The sequence below is a fragment of the Leptidea sinapis genome, chromosome Z (assembly GCF_905404315.1).
Source record: "Leptidea sinapis chromosome Z, ilLepSina1.1, whole genome shotgun sequence".
NCBI classification, from domain to species: Eukaryota; Metazoa; Arthropoda; class Insecta; order Lepidoptera; family Pieridae; genus Leptidea; species Leptidea sinapis.
In genome coordinates, this window is record NC_066312.1 from 16365566 (window position 1) to 16383458 (window position 17893).

A 17893-nucleotide genomic window follows, 5' to 3' on the forward strand; every position below is an offset into this window, starting at 1 on the left:
ATTATTTGTGGAAGTCCAGGGAAGGTTTAAAAGGCGAATAAATATGAAAGTGTTCGGAATTAAATAATAACAACAATTTTGTTTTTCCTTTGATGTGTCCCCCGTCGTCCGATATTTGTTTTGTACGGACATATTTGTATATATACTTACATTTTCTATGAGAGAATTTATTGACGCACGGTTTGACAGTTCTGCTGTGAAACAATTTCATTGCAACAACAGGGAGCATATTTTACGAAATAATTCTTGATGTTATGATATATTATTGACAAATTAATAAAAAACATTCGTATAGTTATTATATATAGAACAACGTCTGTCGGGTCAACTAGTTTTAAATAAAAAGTCATTAATTATATTCCTCTAAAAGAATTTCTTATTCAGACTACAATAACAGCGTTTGTCGATGTTTAACAGGGCTGTTATCACCATGACGATTACCGATATAAGACTGAACCTGACAATCTTTTCTTGTTTCGAATCAGTACTGTTCGCGAATTACTACACTTTTGCACATTTTTGAAGAAGAAAGTTTTTAGGCGCGCTACATTTTATTCTGTGGATATTGAGTGAGATTGAGCTGTCACTGTCTCGTTCGGGTAAAGTAGTCCCGAATTGACAGAGGGTGTGCGATCAGTTAGGGAAATGAAAGACTTACCAGACTTTTATTTAAAGTTAATTATAATAAGATACTATATTGGAAATGCTTATACTATATAAATACGGAACATAACAAACTCGATTTTTAAATGCGAACAAATGCCTGTACAAGACTATATCTGCCAATATCCTATATCCCAGAACGCAGTGGCTGGGGCCAGTAAGTTTTAGGATAGAAACTAACAGAACACACAGTGCTACGCTGACGGGGCGTACGACCCTACGTGAGTGTGTAACATCGTCATCAAAAATTGTTTGGCAATTGTTTTAGTGTTCTGGCAATTTCGAATATTATATTGTAAAAATTCTCCTTCAATTAAAATTCTCCTAAACGGCTGGACCGATTTTAATGAAACTTTCTGTGTGTCTTCATGCGAATTCAAGAATGGTTTAGATTCACAATTGAACTACCTCCTAAACGGCTGGACCGATTTTGATGATTTTTTGGGTGTTCCAGTGAATTTGAGATTGGTTTTGATTCTCAATTCGATCCATATAATATAATTCTCCTGCTCATGTGTATGTTAGTGAACTCCTCCTAACGGCTGGACTGATTTTAAAGATTTAAGACGTGTGTAAAGGACAACGTCTGTCGGATCCACTAGTTATTATGTATAATTGCAACTCGTTGTGCTCATCGTTGATCATCATCAGCCGAAAGACTGCTGGACAAAGGTCTCCCCCAAAAATCTCCACGACAATCGGTACTGCCCTGCCCTGAACTGGACCAGTTCGGCGGTCCATCTTGTGGGGGGCCTACCAACACTGCGTCTTCCGGTACGTGGTCGCCATTCGAGAACTTTGGACCGGCCATCTGTCTGTCGAACTATGTGCTACTACTACTTTGTATAGTAGGTAGGTAGTATTTACTAATAAATTTCTTAAAGTGAGATTGAAAAAAAAAAGGAATATTGTATAAGTACGAATGAAATGCCACTCCGGATAGCGTTATACCTATACCAGTAATACGTATAGTAAACCATAACAAAACCGAAAACATGACTTCATTAGATCGTGAGTCAATGTTTACACATAAAACCAGGCGTATAACGTGAAATATATCCTTTGTCGCCCATGAATAATAACTACGGCTGACAAATATAAATTATTGTTAAATGAATACTACATTATTGTCGTAAATAGTTATTTTGGAATACTCTCATAATATGAATGACCTAAATTAATGGACCTAAAGTGTTTATTTGCTGACTCGGCAGGCAATTTTCGGTCTAAAATAAAAATTTGTTAAAAATCTGATTTTGTTAAATGTTATATAAATCACGTCTTACTGACTTTTAAATCAGTATCATAAATTGTGTATATATTACTAGTGTAGTCTTCGTTTGTAATAGTTTATAAGAAAGTACCAAAATTTAATATCAGATTTAAGTTTTGGATGCTATGAGAAATCTAAGGCATGTTTTAGTTTCTATATAAATGCCTATTATTAACTAAAAAAATATATTTGCGGATGTAAGAAAAGCAGCTAACTTTTGCCATTTTTGTCGTCCTGAAGATCATAGACAAATACCATTACAATTTTATCATGAACGTAGTAAGTATTTATTATTGGATTCGTGCAAAAATATTAGTTTAAAGTTGTCGTTCAGGTAAGGTAAGGCCAAATTTGTCCTTTTTCTTTTCCTTGAGGTGCATTAAAGAAAAATACTCCATAGGTATATTGCGGTCTCATAAATTTTGACATGGTCTATGACAAAGTGTGGGCATTGGCTATACATATAATAATAATATTGACACACTTTTCACACAAATTATCTTGCCCCAAGTTAAGCATATATATAGCCTGTGTTATGGGTTACAAGACAATGATATATTTAATACAATATACTTACTTAAACATACATAAATTCATATAAACATACATAAATACATTTAAACATCCATGACTCGGAAACAAACATCCATATTCATTATATAAATGCTTGCACCTACCGGGATTCGAACCCGGGACCTCTAGCTTAGTAGGTAGGATCGCTAACCACTCGGCTATACAGGGCGTACATATGGATGGTATAAATAGCGTACTGATTCAGAATCCGCAGTGACTACACTGGGAATGCGTTAGGACAAAATAAACGCTAACCAATTGGTTTATCAATCACTGTAATGGTGAACAGGGATATGTTGCATCACCTTGCAACAATTGCATTAACGGATTTGAAAGAGAGTCAGAGTGGCCTTCCTATGAATGACATCATCATATAGTTTCTCCTATACGCCGATGATAAAATTATTTTAACATCAACTTCGTATGGTTACTCATGATTAATAATGTGAGTAGAAGGAAATATGTAAGTATTTGAGGTGATAAATGTATAACAATATGTCATATTATAATTATTGATAGTGAGACAGGAACAAATGAAATAGTTATACACATTTGGAAATATACTCACGATATATTTTTACGGGAGAAGGAAAGTGTGAAGGTGATATTGAATGGAGAGTGAAAGTTGGTAGTAACCAAGTGAACGGAAAGCTACAAACGTTTATGCGCAGACAAAATGTCTTTAAGAAGGCACGCACAAGTCTGTACCTAGCTTAATTGTAGTAGATGATTTAAATGACAACAATTATTGAGAATGAAAAGTTATCGTGTCACAAACAGACAGTTTTGCATTGGTAGGCACATAGAATGTATACTTGGTACAATTGATTTCATCAATTGATGCAGTTACGAGACGAATCAACTGCGGGTTTAATATTACGAGTATCATTGCAAGCGGTCCAATCAATTATTGTTAGTTGAAATAAATTGACTGATTGGCATCTATGCTACGCCAGTGTACGAATAGGTCAACAAGAAAAGTTAGTATTAAGTATCCTTAATATGCGACAATAGACCACAAATTAAATATTAAATTTTAAGGTTAATTTTAGGTATATTTATTATTTTATATTAATATTTATTATTATTTATATTCTATTCAATCTGAGAGCATTTCGTACCTTTAAATGAAAAGATGACCCTGTAAAAGATTATCGGTGTAACCGTCTGTCAAGAACCCTTAGAGCAATAAAAATCTATGGGGTACTTCATACTTTGAATTCAAAGAAATAAACATTTTACCTGTGGCATCTCAATGATCGTCCTATGACATGTAGACAATTCACGTCATACAAAAACAAAATATGGCACATGCGACAAACTACACCATAATAAGCTTCGACTGACATATCTATACATTACTGCGTTTACTCCGGTTGTTCAAAGTATTATTGGTCAATAGGCAGCAATGTAAACACTTTTTCAGTTTAAGCTGCGATGTTGAATTTAGAACAAAATTTGGACAGTGACCTCAGTGGAGTAGCAGTTAAGAATTTTTTAAACCCTGACGAAAAAGTCGGTTATTATAACCTTTTAACCGAGGATTTTACGTTTTTCAGTCTGTCCCTATTTTCTGATCAAGATCTGGTCAGTCGGATGTTTTTTACGTTTTTAATCAAAAATCACACTCATATTACATAGGCAGTGTTTGTATGTTTATTTATTGGTTTGTGTATATATTTGTTACTCCTTAATGCTCTAAATGGATTTGGATCTAATAAGTTAAGGTATAACCTATACTGAGTCAAAGTCAAATAAACTTTATTCAATTAGACTTACACTAAGCGCTCTAGAATATTCCCTAGTATAGCTCGTTCAATAGCAGAGCTCGTGAGAAGAACACACAAGAAACTCAATGGCCACTCTATTCAAACAAATAGAGTATTTTACAATGGCTGTAATATACATAACAAATTAGTTTGTAAAGTGCTGCATTAAATATATGAATCGTGTTTAAGTAATATCAAATATTTTATGAAAAGTAATAAATAATAAACTGTATGAATATAAATTATCGTAATATATCGGATGCACCAACCTTCAGAGCTTGAATTCATGAATGAGAGAAAAAAACACTCAAACATAATATATTTTTCACATAAAATAATTCGGTAACCTGGTTATTAAAATTTTAAGATCCCTGAAATAAATTTAATTTCTTAATATTTCTCTTTAAGACTTAGACATCTTTCCAGGGTATCCTTTTGGCATACTTGCAAGCGGACATCAACTTATCTATGTATGACAGCTTTTGTCAAATTATAAATGTGGCTAAATTGGACATTAGTGTGTCAATTTGTCTTAAACTATGAACAAGTGGCATTCGAAATGCTTTTTTTCAATACTTTTAATGTAACAAAAGTTTTATCGTACTTTTTGAGCATGAGTCTTTAAAACGCTTAAAGCCCTCGAGGAAATTATTCGAGTAAATGAACTCGCCTTTTTTGGTTTGTTAAATTTTTCACGTCTCTCTCTTGCTACCAACTGTCGCCAATTCTCTTTCATTATCTCGTGTACGGGAAAGCTAAAAAAGTATTGCTTTTACAGATTAGCGGTGTAAATATAAATAAGTATCAGTTATCACTAGGTAACGATAAATCTGTGATACTGATGATTGTAATTGTTCACGATCTTGTAAGCCGTTCACATTCACCGACAATGACTTTCTGTACACAAAATACAATATAGCTAATCATTGTTCACTGGGCCTTTAAAAAAAGAGCGACGCTATAGTTTTTATATCTGAATGTGTGCTGGTGGCGTCCTTTCATCTGTCTCATTCTGACAAGCTGGAGAGAAAGGGATGTGAATACTTGTCAATAATTTTACCTTATTTAATGAAATAATATTCGTTTTTAGTAATTATTTACGTTTTTTGCAAACTAATAATGTATGAAAAAAATAAACATACTGGTGATAAGTCACACCTCCTATATTTGCGTCTTTAATGTATTATTTGAGCACTTTTTATAGCACACTTAATCTTGGTGATTGATACAAAGTTGACACACGACTAACGAGAAACATTAACATTGTCTTTAAGCACATTTTTGCCGTTCCGCTATCAGACTGCGAATGATATTTCCATATATGAATATAGAGCGTCATTAATATTGGCACACAATACTCATGGGCACATTAGCGAATTTGCTCAAAAATTGTGATAATCATCATATTTTTAGTACGATATTATATCGTATCGAAAGCCCGCTGAGTTTATGACGCCCGTTCTTCTCAGGTCTGAGGCAAAAATTTTCGAATTGGTGGTTGTTTTTCGCGTTTAATCAGTGATTTTGTATCTTATTTTGAATAATTACTCTGTCTGTTTGTTCCGGCTTATATCCAATTCAGCTGAATCGATTTTTACGGGACTTACACAGAATACTTAGATTACGTTCACAGACAGCTCATTTGGTAACAAGTAGGGTAACATACTTGCACGAATATTCGATACGGATTTTTTAGTAAATTTACACATATTTACACAAATTATCTTTCCCCAAACTAGTCATAAGCCTGTGTTATGGGTTGCAAGAAAACGATATACGAAACCCTTAAACATACATAATCATTACATAAATGTTTGCACCTACCGGGATTCGAACCCGGGCTCAGTAGGCAGGGTCACTGACCACTGAGCAATATGGATCGTCGAGTGACATAATTTTTAAATACGATTTCATAAATTGTGAACAATATCTAATTCAATATTATAGTGATATTACGTCATAAATTGAATCTATCTGAGCGATGTACGCATGTAATATAAAATACAAGTGCTGCCCCGGCAAAACATTGTCTTGCCATAGTACAAATTAAGTTTCCCGCGCCGGCTCATCTCACTTGCTTGACTGAATTATATGGATAACGAATATATATAGGTATTTTTATGTCAAAAAAAAAATATAGGTTTCGTATAAGTAATCACAAAAATATAATATACCTTCTCCTAAGGACGCTGCATCTTGTGGTATAAGTATTATTCCTATCGGTAAAACAAAACAAATAAAAAAAAATTGAATTTGGAATCTGTCATTTTTATATGATTGTTCATTGAGTTTTCTCATTTTGGCGCCAATACATTGTACAATTTTTTATTTATTTAAAAGACCAACAGCATTAATGATACAAAAGATTTCTTAAAACTTGTGTATACATAACAATTTTGCGATATTAATGCAATGCAATTGCAAAATGCAATTGCATTGCATTAATATCGATCCAATTTTAAAAACTCTCCATACGCTTGGTATTAGTAAAATGTTTGTGTACCGGGCTATTAATAGGCACACACTTAACGTCCACCTGGAATCATTTTCGTTTAAAATAGTGACAGAATTTACAAAATAGATTCCACCGTTTGAAATGTAAAATCAACGTCAAGTTTCTTATTCAAAACATTGGTGAGATAAATTTATTGGGACGCCTATAAGAGCGGTACGTGGCAAATAAAATCTTAACATCCTTGAACCCTCTTTATGTTTATTTTGACATTTACTGAACCTTTGTAAGCCACTTTCGAGCGAAACAAATTGAACCTTCTGTACAGTTACGAAATGATACCTTCACCGGCTAATGCCCTACGTTTACATGAGGCTAAACCTTTCAAAGGATCTGTGATATAAATTCCTTTGACGAGGTCCAATATTATTGTGAAATTGAAGAACAAACGAAAGATTCATCATTAATTAATCATAATGGAACCGTTTATCCTAAGATAACATATGATTTGAAAATACTAGGGTACTATTTTTTCAACAGTCATTTGCATTCTAAATCTAAAACGGACTTCGTAGTAATAAAAGCGGCTTATTAAATTCAATTTATTTTAGATATTTACCCCCTTATTCATAATAGTCTGCTAACTGCTAATTCTCACTCTGTCTTCTTCTATTGACCTAAGTCAGAATGAGAAAAAACACTCCTAAGCGGCTGTTTAAAGTTAGCGGACTATTATGAATATGGGGGTAAGTATAACAACAATATAAAAAATATGTTTCCATTTTTTTTGCAACACTGTCTGCGGAGATGTATGCGTTACTCATTATATTATTATTGAATTCAAATCTACACAATCCAATTAGTATACATTCGAGAGACAAAATATAACCTTTGTTGTCATAATTCAATAATGGAGACCCAACTTGTGAGTACCATTCGATACAGTCGTGTCCATTTAAGGCTGTGTAGGTCGCCTGAGTAATGTTAAGGACTCACTCGCACTCATGTAGCTATACACTATAGCGATACATTTATCAAAACTTTTAAGAAGAAAATATGAATTCTTGAGGCGATACTTACAAATTACTTACAACACTAAACGATCAATACTTGTGTTCACAGTACACTTAAATTAATATCGTATACGAATCTCGGAAAATAAATAATAAATATGTAACGTAGTGAATATGTACTAAGATATTAATAAAAATCAATAATGTATTCATATCCAATCGAACCATAAAATTATACCACGTGGATACCAACACACGGCTAACAAATATTATTATAATCGATCTACTGTTTAAAGTTAAGTATTCATCCCGCAACCATTTAGCTGTTATGTACGTAAGTCTTAAAACAACTGCAAGTAATGAGTTTTTATAATGCGCATTTTCTTTAGCGTTATACTTCGCACGCAACGAACATATAATCGAATAGTTAGTGAATAGAAAACATCCAATAGAACTCGTAATTATAGCTATTATAACTCCTATACTGTAGATATTCATTAGATAAATTGTGTTTTTTTGTTCGATTACTACGCACTATTAAATTGATATAGTACAAATTAAATTAGATTAGCCAAATTTGAAGATAAATGTTTGCTTATTCAACGAAACGCAATGTAAATCGATTATTACGTAGGCAGTAATACTTTGAATAAATAACGCTAAAAATTTCAATTCAAGTCCAACCAAATATATTGCGGATTTAAACATATTAAGAGCACTCTACATCCAATACTTATGATGTCATGGTTTTGAATACGGGATATGTTACAAAGAGCTATAATGAATCAACAATTACCTTATAAGATCCATATGAGAACCTTTCTTCATTGAGAATTGGTGATACAGCTCTGTACCGCTCACTATCCCAAGTCATATGCCAATTATCCAAGGAATCAGATGACGATTTCTTTGTGTCAATAGAGCTTTTTCTGGACAACGGACTCATAGAACCTACGTAGTCTCTTTTCATATCCCTTATGTTAGTATTGAGGGAATCCCTTCTGTTGTAATTGACAACGTTACTACAACGAGTTAGATTTGGGAATGAGCCCATTGAATGCCTCTTGGTATTATATTTTTGCGTTGGACTCGGGGTTTCCCTCCTGGGTGGTGTTTGAGACGGGCTGTGGCGGTCCCGGCGTAGTATGCTGGGAAACGTAGAAGGATGGTCGAGCTCTCTCACCGGAGACGGTGTCAAGCCAATCGAGCCACGACGCCTGTGACGAAACACAACATTATTCAAATATAAGCTCGCACTTTCCATATAGATTAAACTTATGTACCCTGTACAGACCTTATTATAAGACCATTTGTTGGCGATACGCAATCTCTGTAGAAGCCTGGCGTGGACTCCCTGCTGTGGAGGTAGAGCGAGGAGCGATATGGAGTGCTGCATCTGCCATGCACATCGCAGCGCGGGTCGTGCTCTATGGTTGAGCTTACTAACGGAGAATGACGTCCTTCTCCTTCTATGGTAAGCGTTCCGAACATAGAGTCCAGTTGACGCATCGCGATCGCCTTTTTCACCGTCGTCATTTTCACTTTATCACGTCTCTACTTTCATTCACAATTAAGTTGCTTCCCCGCAACAGTAAAACACAATTAAGAAATATGTATGTCCTCTAAGTGTGTCGCGACGAGACTGGACTATTCGGACGGCATTGTGCCTTTGCGCAGAACGCTTGCCGATGACTCACGAAACATGCGCGCGAGTAATGAGACTAACGTGTCCTACAACATCGGAGCTGTAGATGTGTGCTGACTGCTGGTAGACGGCAACTAGGTAAATAATAGTAAAACAACGCAGATTACTTGATAAATAATAATAACAATTATGTAGAGCTCGTGTAGGCGACGCGGTGATGACAAGTTCGAGCGAAGGTCACCAGTTATTATGGATACTAACAACAAGTTAGCTATGCGTACTGTTAGCGGTACCGGCTATAAAATTATACATTAAATAATTAATAAGACAAGCCCACACTCAATGATCTAAGAATTGTGTAAAGGCTACGCAGAACCGCTATTCATATAAGGTAAAATCAGCAGTCATTGCTTTTAAAAGAAGGAACTAACATTACTTACTAAAATAATTCTTATTCAAGTAAGTTTTTTCATAAAACTCTGAATCCTTCATATATTCAGCAAATCCTTTAAGAAGAACTCTCACAAGTCACTCATTCAGTAATGTACTTACTGATCAGTCTCGAAACTAAAAACTTAACTCATAAATAATTATTCCATTTATTACTAAGCTGTCATAAGCGCCGCCAGATAATAGAATCTTATTTAACCTACGATATATATGTTATAACATATATTATGAAGTTTATATAATTGCCAAATTTGTATAGTAACGATCTTTTCAAAATAATAATTGTATGGAACGAGAAAAATTATTACATAACAGAACATAAAAAACAGCTTTAAATTGTTTTGTCTGTGAGTATGTTTTTATTATGTTATTGATCAGTATAAATTAGTAGTAGTATTTGAGTAATATTTCCAGTTAATTATTTAGTCGGGATATCAAAATACGGACATCTTCATCAACTACTGTTAGTACATATGTTATATAATATGTTCAAAGCGACAATATAGTACTTATATTTTAACTAGACCTCCGTGATTTGATTGGAATGGAGATCCGTAGTTAAGGCGAAGAGTAGGCAGAAAACACGCAAACATGGTGTTTTAGACAAGTTTTGTGGTGAAAGTATAGCATTTCGAGCTATGAACACTACTTAATCCTGTTCCACATATCCTTAAGTCTTATTTGTAGGTTGCTAATGGTTGCTGTTGGTTATAGTTAACACTGCCGAGCCTTTTTGAACTACCACTTTTCTTTGAAGTTAAACAAGTTTTTTGGCATGGCGTGACGCATTTTTTTGGTACTTCTCTCAGAGAAGTTATTCTTATAGCTTGTACTTTTTTGTGTAGGTTCATTTATTCAGATTAGTAGTGAATAACGAGGATTGTAAGCATATAAACTGTTTTCCACCCAAGAATTTTGAAATATTGGCTTTGTTAAATAGATGGCGGGCCGGCAGCCGTGAACTCGTATCGCTCAAGATCGCTGGCATTTAGTGTCGCCTTAAATAAGATTGTGTTATTTAACAAAATGGAGTATTCTTACTGAATAAGTGCAATATAATTATTACCTAGTTTTTCCAATCACATAACAGTAGTACAAAAAATAGGAAAAACTGAAAGATTCTTAAATTGTTTTATAATTTTCGTAACTAATCAGTTTTTATCACGTACACGTCCGTTTTTATAATTGTACAGAAAACACAATTTTGGTATCGAAATCTATAGATATGAATGTGAAATCATATCTACGATACTCTATCATAAAATAGAATTCATTTTTTGATATAGTACAATCGATGATGAAATGGATTAATACTAACAAAATTTAAAACATAATATTATATTTACTTATTATTTATATTAGAGAGTTATATATTTTCACACGCCACCGAACGTTATTGTGGATAAATGAGGGATAGAATTAATAGACAGAAATTCATGAAATTCGTATGGAGAAAGCCTTCAGGTAAGGAATGGTTCGTATCCAAAATGAGTATCAAACTTAACGTTTTAGCTTAGTAATAAGAGTCCACCTGGTTTCGAAAACGGGTAATTTTTAGTATTTTTTTAAATAGAACTATAAGTCGAACGTTTACATTGTAATAATTCATGAATGTATTTACTTTTGATGAAATGTTATTAAAGAAACATCCATTCCCACATCCACAACAAAACTTCACATAATAAGAAAAGTTAAATTGTGTAAACTAATTCGTTTCGTTGCCTTTGTAAACGATAATCTTTCCAGAAACTACTCAATTACCGCAAAAGAGCGTGTGTTTTGTGTACACTTATACCACACGAAAAACGCACTCGTCGTATTTAAATAAAGGGTAAATAACATATGCTTAATAATGCCGTTAGTAGTACGATCTAGAAACCGATACCATTTAAGATGAACAACGTCGTGTAATGATGTTAATGACTACGCAAACAGATGACATTCAACATACGGGTATTTGCTGTTTACAATGTTTTACATTTTAACTTTACAATATACAAGTGTCTTTTATATCTATAATACAAATAAAAAGTTATTAACAAACTAAATATACAGACTGACGACTCCCTTTTATTTATTTATTCATTTAGTTTATGTGAACAATGTAAAACGGAGACCATATACAACAACAATATTCTAGAGTACTTTTGATAATTGTATTAAATAAATATAATAAGCAAAAATTGTTGTGAAATTCTTTTGAAACTCGACAAATTAATCTAAACCTTTATGACGTAAGCACCCTCTAACAAAGGGTTTTTTTTATTGTAACCCAATTTAAACAGAAACTGAAATATTTAATTAAAATCCGCGATTCTTTGAGGGAATTCGATTGATAAGTAGGATTTAAGCTATTCGTTTATAAGTAAAGAAACACACAAAAGATTGAGACTTTTATAACATCGCGTATAGTATTTAGTATTTTAGTTTCGAAACAAGGAAATATAAAACGTATTAAAAATCCGTCCAGAATAAATAATTTTTATCATCGTGGTTATATTAAAAAATTTATAGTCTGTTAAATTTGGACTTAATCAGCTATATAATATTTAATAGCAATAGCATATTATTTGGCTTAACCAAAGAAGAAGAAAGAAACAAGAAAATTATACATGTACAAAAAGGAAGTCACCGAAGCCATCATAAATATTAGGTGATGTTATATCGCTCTCAATACGACGATATATAAATATGGGAATACAGGTTTTATATATATTTTTACTTTCACTTTCCTACCTAATTATGCAGTGAATATAGCTTACTAACTGCAACAATAATGCTCCTTCAATATGAAGGAGATATACAATGTATTATGTATAGAAATTAACAGATAATTTTTCGAAATCCGATTATAAATTTTGATAAAATATAAAAAGGGCTCAAGGGTTACATACCCCAATAAACCTTTGAGAAATAATAAATGTATACAACAGTTAATACGTTATATAATAAACTGTATTATCAAGATAAAGATCCCCGACGCGTTTGTCAGTTTAAACGGGATAAACTCAAAAACTACCGAACAGATTTTCAAGGGGATTTACACCATTAACGGATTCAGGCGAAAAGTTTTACGTACATATATTATTGCCAAGGATATCAAATAACTGCTACATATAATTTGATTATTATGATTAACATAATTCTTGATTTTAACTTTTTAATCCCCTTCTTCGTACGGGTAAAATTAAAAAAAAATAGGGGTTTAATAATTTGTTGTATTTTATGTCTACAGCTAACTGTTCGTTACAAAATACAAACAAATTTTGTTTAATACATAATAATAAAATAGCTATCCATGGAATAAAGGCGACCCAACCAACAGGTTCTTTAAAAACTTTACGTTCACAAAAATCGTCACCTTTTTGCTCTTAATAGTGATTTTCATTATTATAACACTAGAAATAAGCGATTGCTTGTAACTTTTTCAAGTAGGTTTCATAAGATACATAATTTAAGGGTAAATGTATACACTTTTATAATAAAGTCCCTGCCACTGTTCAGGCATTATCTATAAAAAATGGCTCTGCTGTAAATCCAATTACTCTACAGCTGAATATCTAAGCGATCGGACAGCCTGGGACCAGATTATGATTATTTTATAGCAATAGCAATGACAGTACAATATTGTATATTTTTATTAAAAAGAGCGCAAAAAAAGAATGCTGGGAGAGTTTCTTGCGCCGCGTCTTCTCTCTCAGACTGCCATTTGTTTACGAAGCGGTACAATTTCATCAAGAAGAATTCTAAATTTTGAGAGCCTTTTTATGCCTTTTATGCCTTTACGTAATACGTTTATATTTATTCGGAAAGTATGCCCAATAAGATTGTAAATAGCATTAACATACTTTTTAATTAATGAAAGAAATGGTTACTGTGAGTCAGCGTATCATAGAGTTGTGCTATCGCGGAGTTTTCTTTAGGATTTAAAAAAAACTACTTATAAAGTACATAGTTTTTTATATTATGTCTTCTAAGGTTTAATCTACGTAAGACATGTATATTAGTCGATTTGAATAAAAACGCGTCAAAATAAATGAGTTACTGGAAGTACAGATAGTGAGCGGAAAGCGAATTTATTTTATACTAGGTATTGATATGAACAGTCTGTCTATTTTCTAATTCTGCATAATATAAATAAAGAAGTATGAATTACTGTCGTTGGTAAGCGGGTAATATTGGAACAGATTAACAAAAGAAAATTAGTGTTGAATTTTTTTTTATATCAGCTCATGGTAATTGATACGCCCTGTCCATTACAATGCAGTGCCGCTCAGGATTCATGAAAAACTCAAAAATTCTGAGCGGCACTACAGTTGCGCACGTCACCTTGAGACATACGATGTTAAGTCTCATTTGCCCAGTAATTTCACTAGCTACGACTCCCTTCACACCGAAACACAGTAATGTTTACATATTACTGCTTCACGGCAGAAATAGGCGCCGTTGTGGTACCCATAATCTAGTCGGCATCCTGTGCAAAGGTGCCTCCCACTGGTAAAGCTGACCACTGAATCGGAATTCGTTCATAATTTAATGGGTTTAACTTTTGAAAACTTCTTTGTGGGTATTAAATGTGTCTGAGTTATCACGTTTGGCTAGGTAACGCATGTTCGTGTAAACAGTGGGAGCAAAGTTTACCAGAGTAATTATAATTTAATATATTACAGATTTTATAACTTTAATCCTTCCCATGATCTTAATCATGCAACGTTTTATTTTTGCGACTTTTTGACTATGTCAGCTATGATACTATATAACTATGGAAACTAAAGAGGAATTAGATTGAGAGATACTGCGTGTTTTACTGTTTTAAAAATATTAATGATTGAAGGCAAGAACGTAAGACTAAGTAGAATACACAATTCAACGACTAGCATGTTCTATTTTGAATGGGTGGTAGTTTTTGACGTTCAATAAGTGAATTTGAATCCTATTTTGAATAAAAATATTTGAATATGAAATACATGCAATCAATCTATTTGATTTACTTAAATGTCAATGTTCCGTAGGTTACTAGCGTTTTGAAGGCATATATCTATTTAAAATCGATATGGGATCGATGTTAGCATTCAAAACATTAACAATAAGGCAACTCCCTTATTAGCTGAATAACCGTATGACTATGGTGAGTTTCAAAAAAAATATTCTATATTATGTAGCTAGTAATTACAAGTTACGGTTAGTAATCTGGCGTAAATGATAAACGTAGACCATGAACAGAATAGAAACAATTTCACTTGCAAAGAGTGAATGTTTTTAGCTCAACAAACGTATAAATTAATTATTTATTCTCACTTTCTAATCGTAAATCAAATTCATTTAGATATTTTATATTAAAACATGAATACTAACCGTCTGTCGTGTTATTAAGTAACGCTTACATATGTCATAACAAAATATTTAAATTATGCAATCATAAATGTTATGTGTATTAATAATAGTTTATACAGATGAATGGGAACAATTTACATAATGTCATTCGAATTAGAATAAGTCTCGCATTTGCCAATTATATGGTTGGAATAATATCTTAATATATAATATAATTTTAGTGTCCACTTGTTTCCAGTGAACTCCTAAACTAATAAACGGATTATAATGGGGATTACATCATGGAGTGCACCTGAGTCCAACTTGAGAGATAGGATAGTTTGTAAATATTACTAATTATTATTTCTATTTATTATGAAATATTATTGACAAATTATATAAAAATGAATTGCTGTTCGTTAGTCTCGCTAAAACTCGAGAACGGCTGGACCGATTTGGCCAATTTAGGTCTTGAATTATTTGTTTAAGTCCAGGGAAGGTTTAAAAAGTGAATAAATAGGAAAATGCTGCTAAATTAAATAAAAACAACAAATTTGATTTTCCTTTGATGTGTCTTTCTATGAGAGAATTTCAGTTTTCAGAGGTTCAGTCATGATAAATTAAATGGATTATTGAACTATACATATTAGCTATATTAATACCTTTTCCTTACAAAAAATACGCGTATACCTTTTTAAGAGGCCGGTAACGCTGCTGTGATTCCTCTGGTGCTACAGGAGACGGCCGACGATGGTCTCATTTAATAATTTTTGAGTTTTTTTTTATTTGTAAAAATAAATTAAATATCCATTATAAATGAACTGTCACCAAAAAATTACTTAAAACACAAAACGAATGCACACAAAAGTTACAAATAAAATTGATATGCTTATTTATTTATTGATATGGTTGAAAGAAAAATGTAGAGAAACTTATTGTTACAACACTGAATATAAATTGATATTAGAAATATTTCAATGACTCACTTTATTACAAGAAAATGATTTGTAATCCATGAAAAATCGTAAGTAAATTTAGTTTTTGGCGAGATGAGCATTCTTTTTGCAATGTATGTAGGTGCATACAAACTCTTGAAAAACTGATGTTGTGTGTTTTTCTAAAGAATTAGGTATGTCATTGATATTGCAATCGAGCCAAATAAATACTGCTGATACAAATTGGTACAGCGCTTTTAAAAAGCATTGTGAATTTCTTATTGGATAAATATGAAATCTTCATTTTTAAATTGGAATGATCACATTTGAGATCCCCTGTTAAGTATCATTAGTAATCATTTCCATGTTTCTAATTAAAAAGCTTCTATTTATAATCTGAACTACTCCTATCTTGTAAGACACACACACACACACACTCACGCCTTGTTCCCGTCGGGGTAGGCAGAGACAATAGAATGCCATTTGCTTCTATCTTACAAACCTCACGCGCTTCCTCTACATTCATTACTCTTTTCATACATGCTCGCCGGTTGCGGGTGCTTCGGACCTCTCCTTTTCTCATTTGGTCGACGAATGTTCTACGAGGTCTCCCGCGACCGACTTGCCCACACACACTTGCCTTATATATTTCATGCGTCATTCTTTCTTCACTCATTCGCTCCACGTGTCAAAACCATTTCATCATTCCTTTTTCAGTCCTTGTCACAACATCCTCTTTCAAACCACAGCGCGCTCGTATTACCGCATTCGGAATTCCATCAGTCAGTCTTACCCCACACATACTACGCAGTGATCGCATCTCAACTGCGTTAATTCTGCTTTTATGCTTCTTCTGTCATACCCAACTCTATCTTGTAAGAATCTAAATTAAAAATATTTTTTTTAAATAGGAAGAGTAGGAAGAGTAGGAAGAGTAGAAAGAGTAGGAAGAGTCGCGATATCGGAAGAGAGAACCATCCCACAAAAAAGATAAAATTGAAACCAAATCTGTTAGTTACTAAAAAAAAATTTAAGTTCTGTAATAAAAAGTTAGTAAACATATACATATTATTGTATATATTTAAATAATTGGTCTACTTACACATGACGATCCGTATAATTTCTGCACCACTTTATAACACATGAATGTATTTTAAATCTTTATTTAGTAGAGTTTGTAAGCCATGCTCACTAAAGGCATCAGAAATGCTTCCATGTTTTATATGCGTTCACTGTTTACAATACTTTATATAAAAGATGGCTCAGCAGTACATTTTGAAAACAACGCCTATTCTATACTAGGTACTGCAATTTATAGGACCATTTTGATACCATTAAAATACTAGACGATGTAAGTATTTCTATATCCAGACCAGACATAATCACATCGCACAATAAAAATAAACAAACATAAGATTTAAGAAACAAACTAACAAGAAATTGCTACATACCGTAGAAGTAGGTGCGAGAGGTATAGCAGGAAAATCTCTCTACAACGACGTACCAAGAAACCTTGGCGAACGAACGAACATCTAAACTAACACTAACAAGTTTCACAAAATCAAAAAATCATCACATAACATTTCCGTCGACCATATTTTAGGGTAGGTCCCGCCCAATGTCGCTACCACGAAAACTAAGGCAAAAAACAAGTAACCGCTGAGTACATTGCATATTTGATTCCAATGGTGATTGATGAGTGATTGTTATATCATTAATGATGCCATGCAAAATGCTAATTTAGGGCTAATCCATGTTAGACCGAGTCTAACCGAATTAGGCCCGACACGACCGGAGAAAACTACTC

General features: G+C 33.0%; 1 protein-coding gene across 4 annotated transcripts in view; it reads right to left on the minus strand.

Annotated features, from left to right (window-relative positions):
- The window catches only part of LOC126978733 (WD repeat-containing protein 47), an 81615-nt gene that overhangs the window by 52526 nt on the left and 11196 nt on the right, over positions 1-17893 (minus strand). The window contains exons 1-2 of one of the 4 annotated variants that reach the window (XM_050827770.1): positions 9038-9465; positions 8540-8960 (exon numbers count right to left, since the gene is read on the minus strand). The exons of 2 other annotated variants lie outside the window; for them this stretch is intronic. In XM_050827770.1, the coding sequence (XP_050683727.1) occupies positions 8540-8960; positions 9038-9279 (663 nt within the window). In that variant the 5' untranslated portion in view covers positions 9280-9465. Of the gene's footprint in view, positions 1-8539; positions 8961-9037; positions 9466-17893 lie in introns of those variants that run through there. One more of the 4 variants, XM_050827772.1, reaches the window with a different exon arrangement.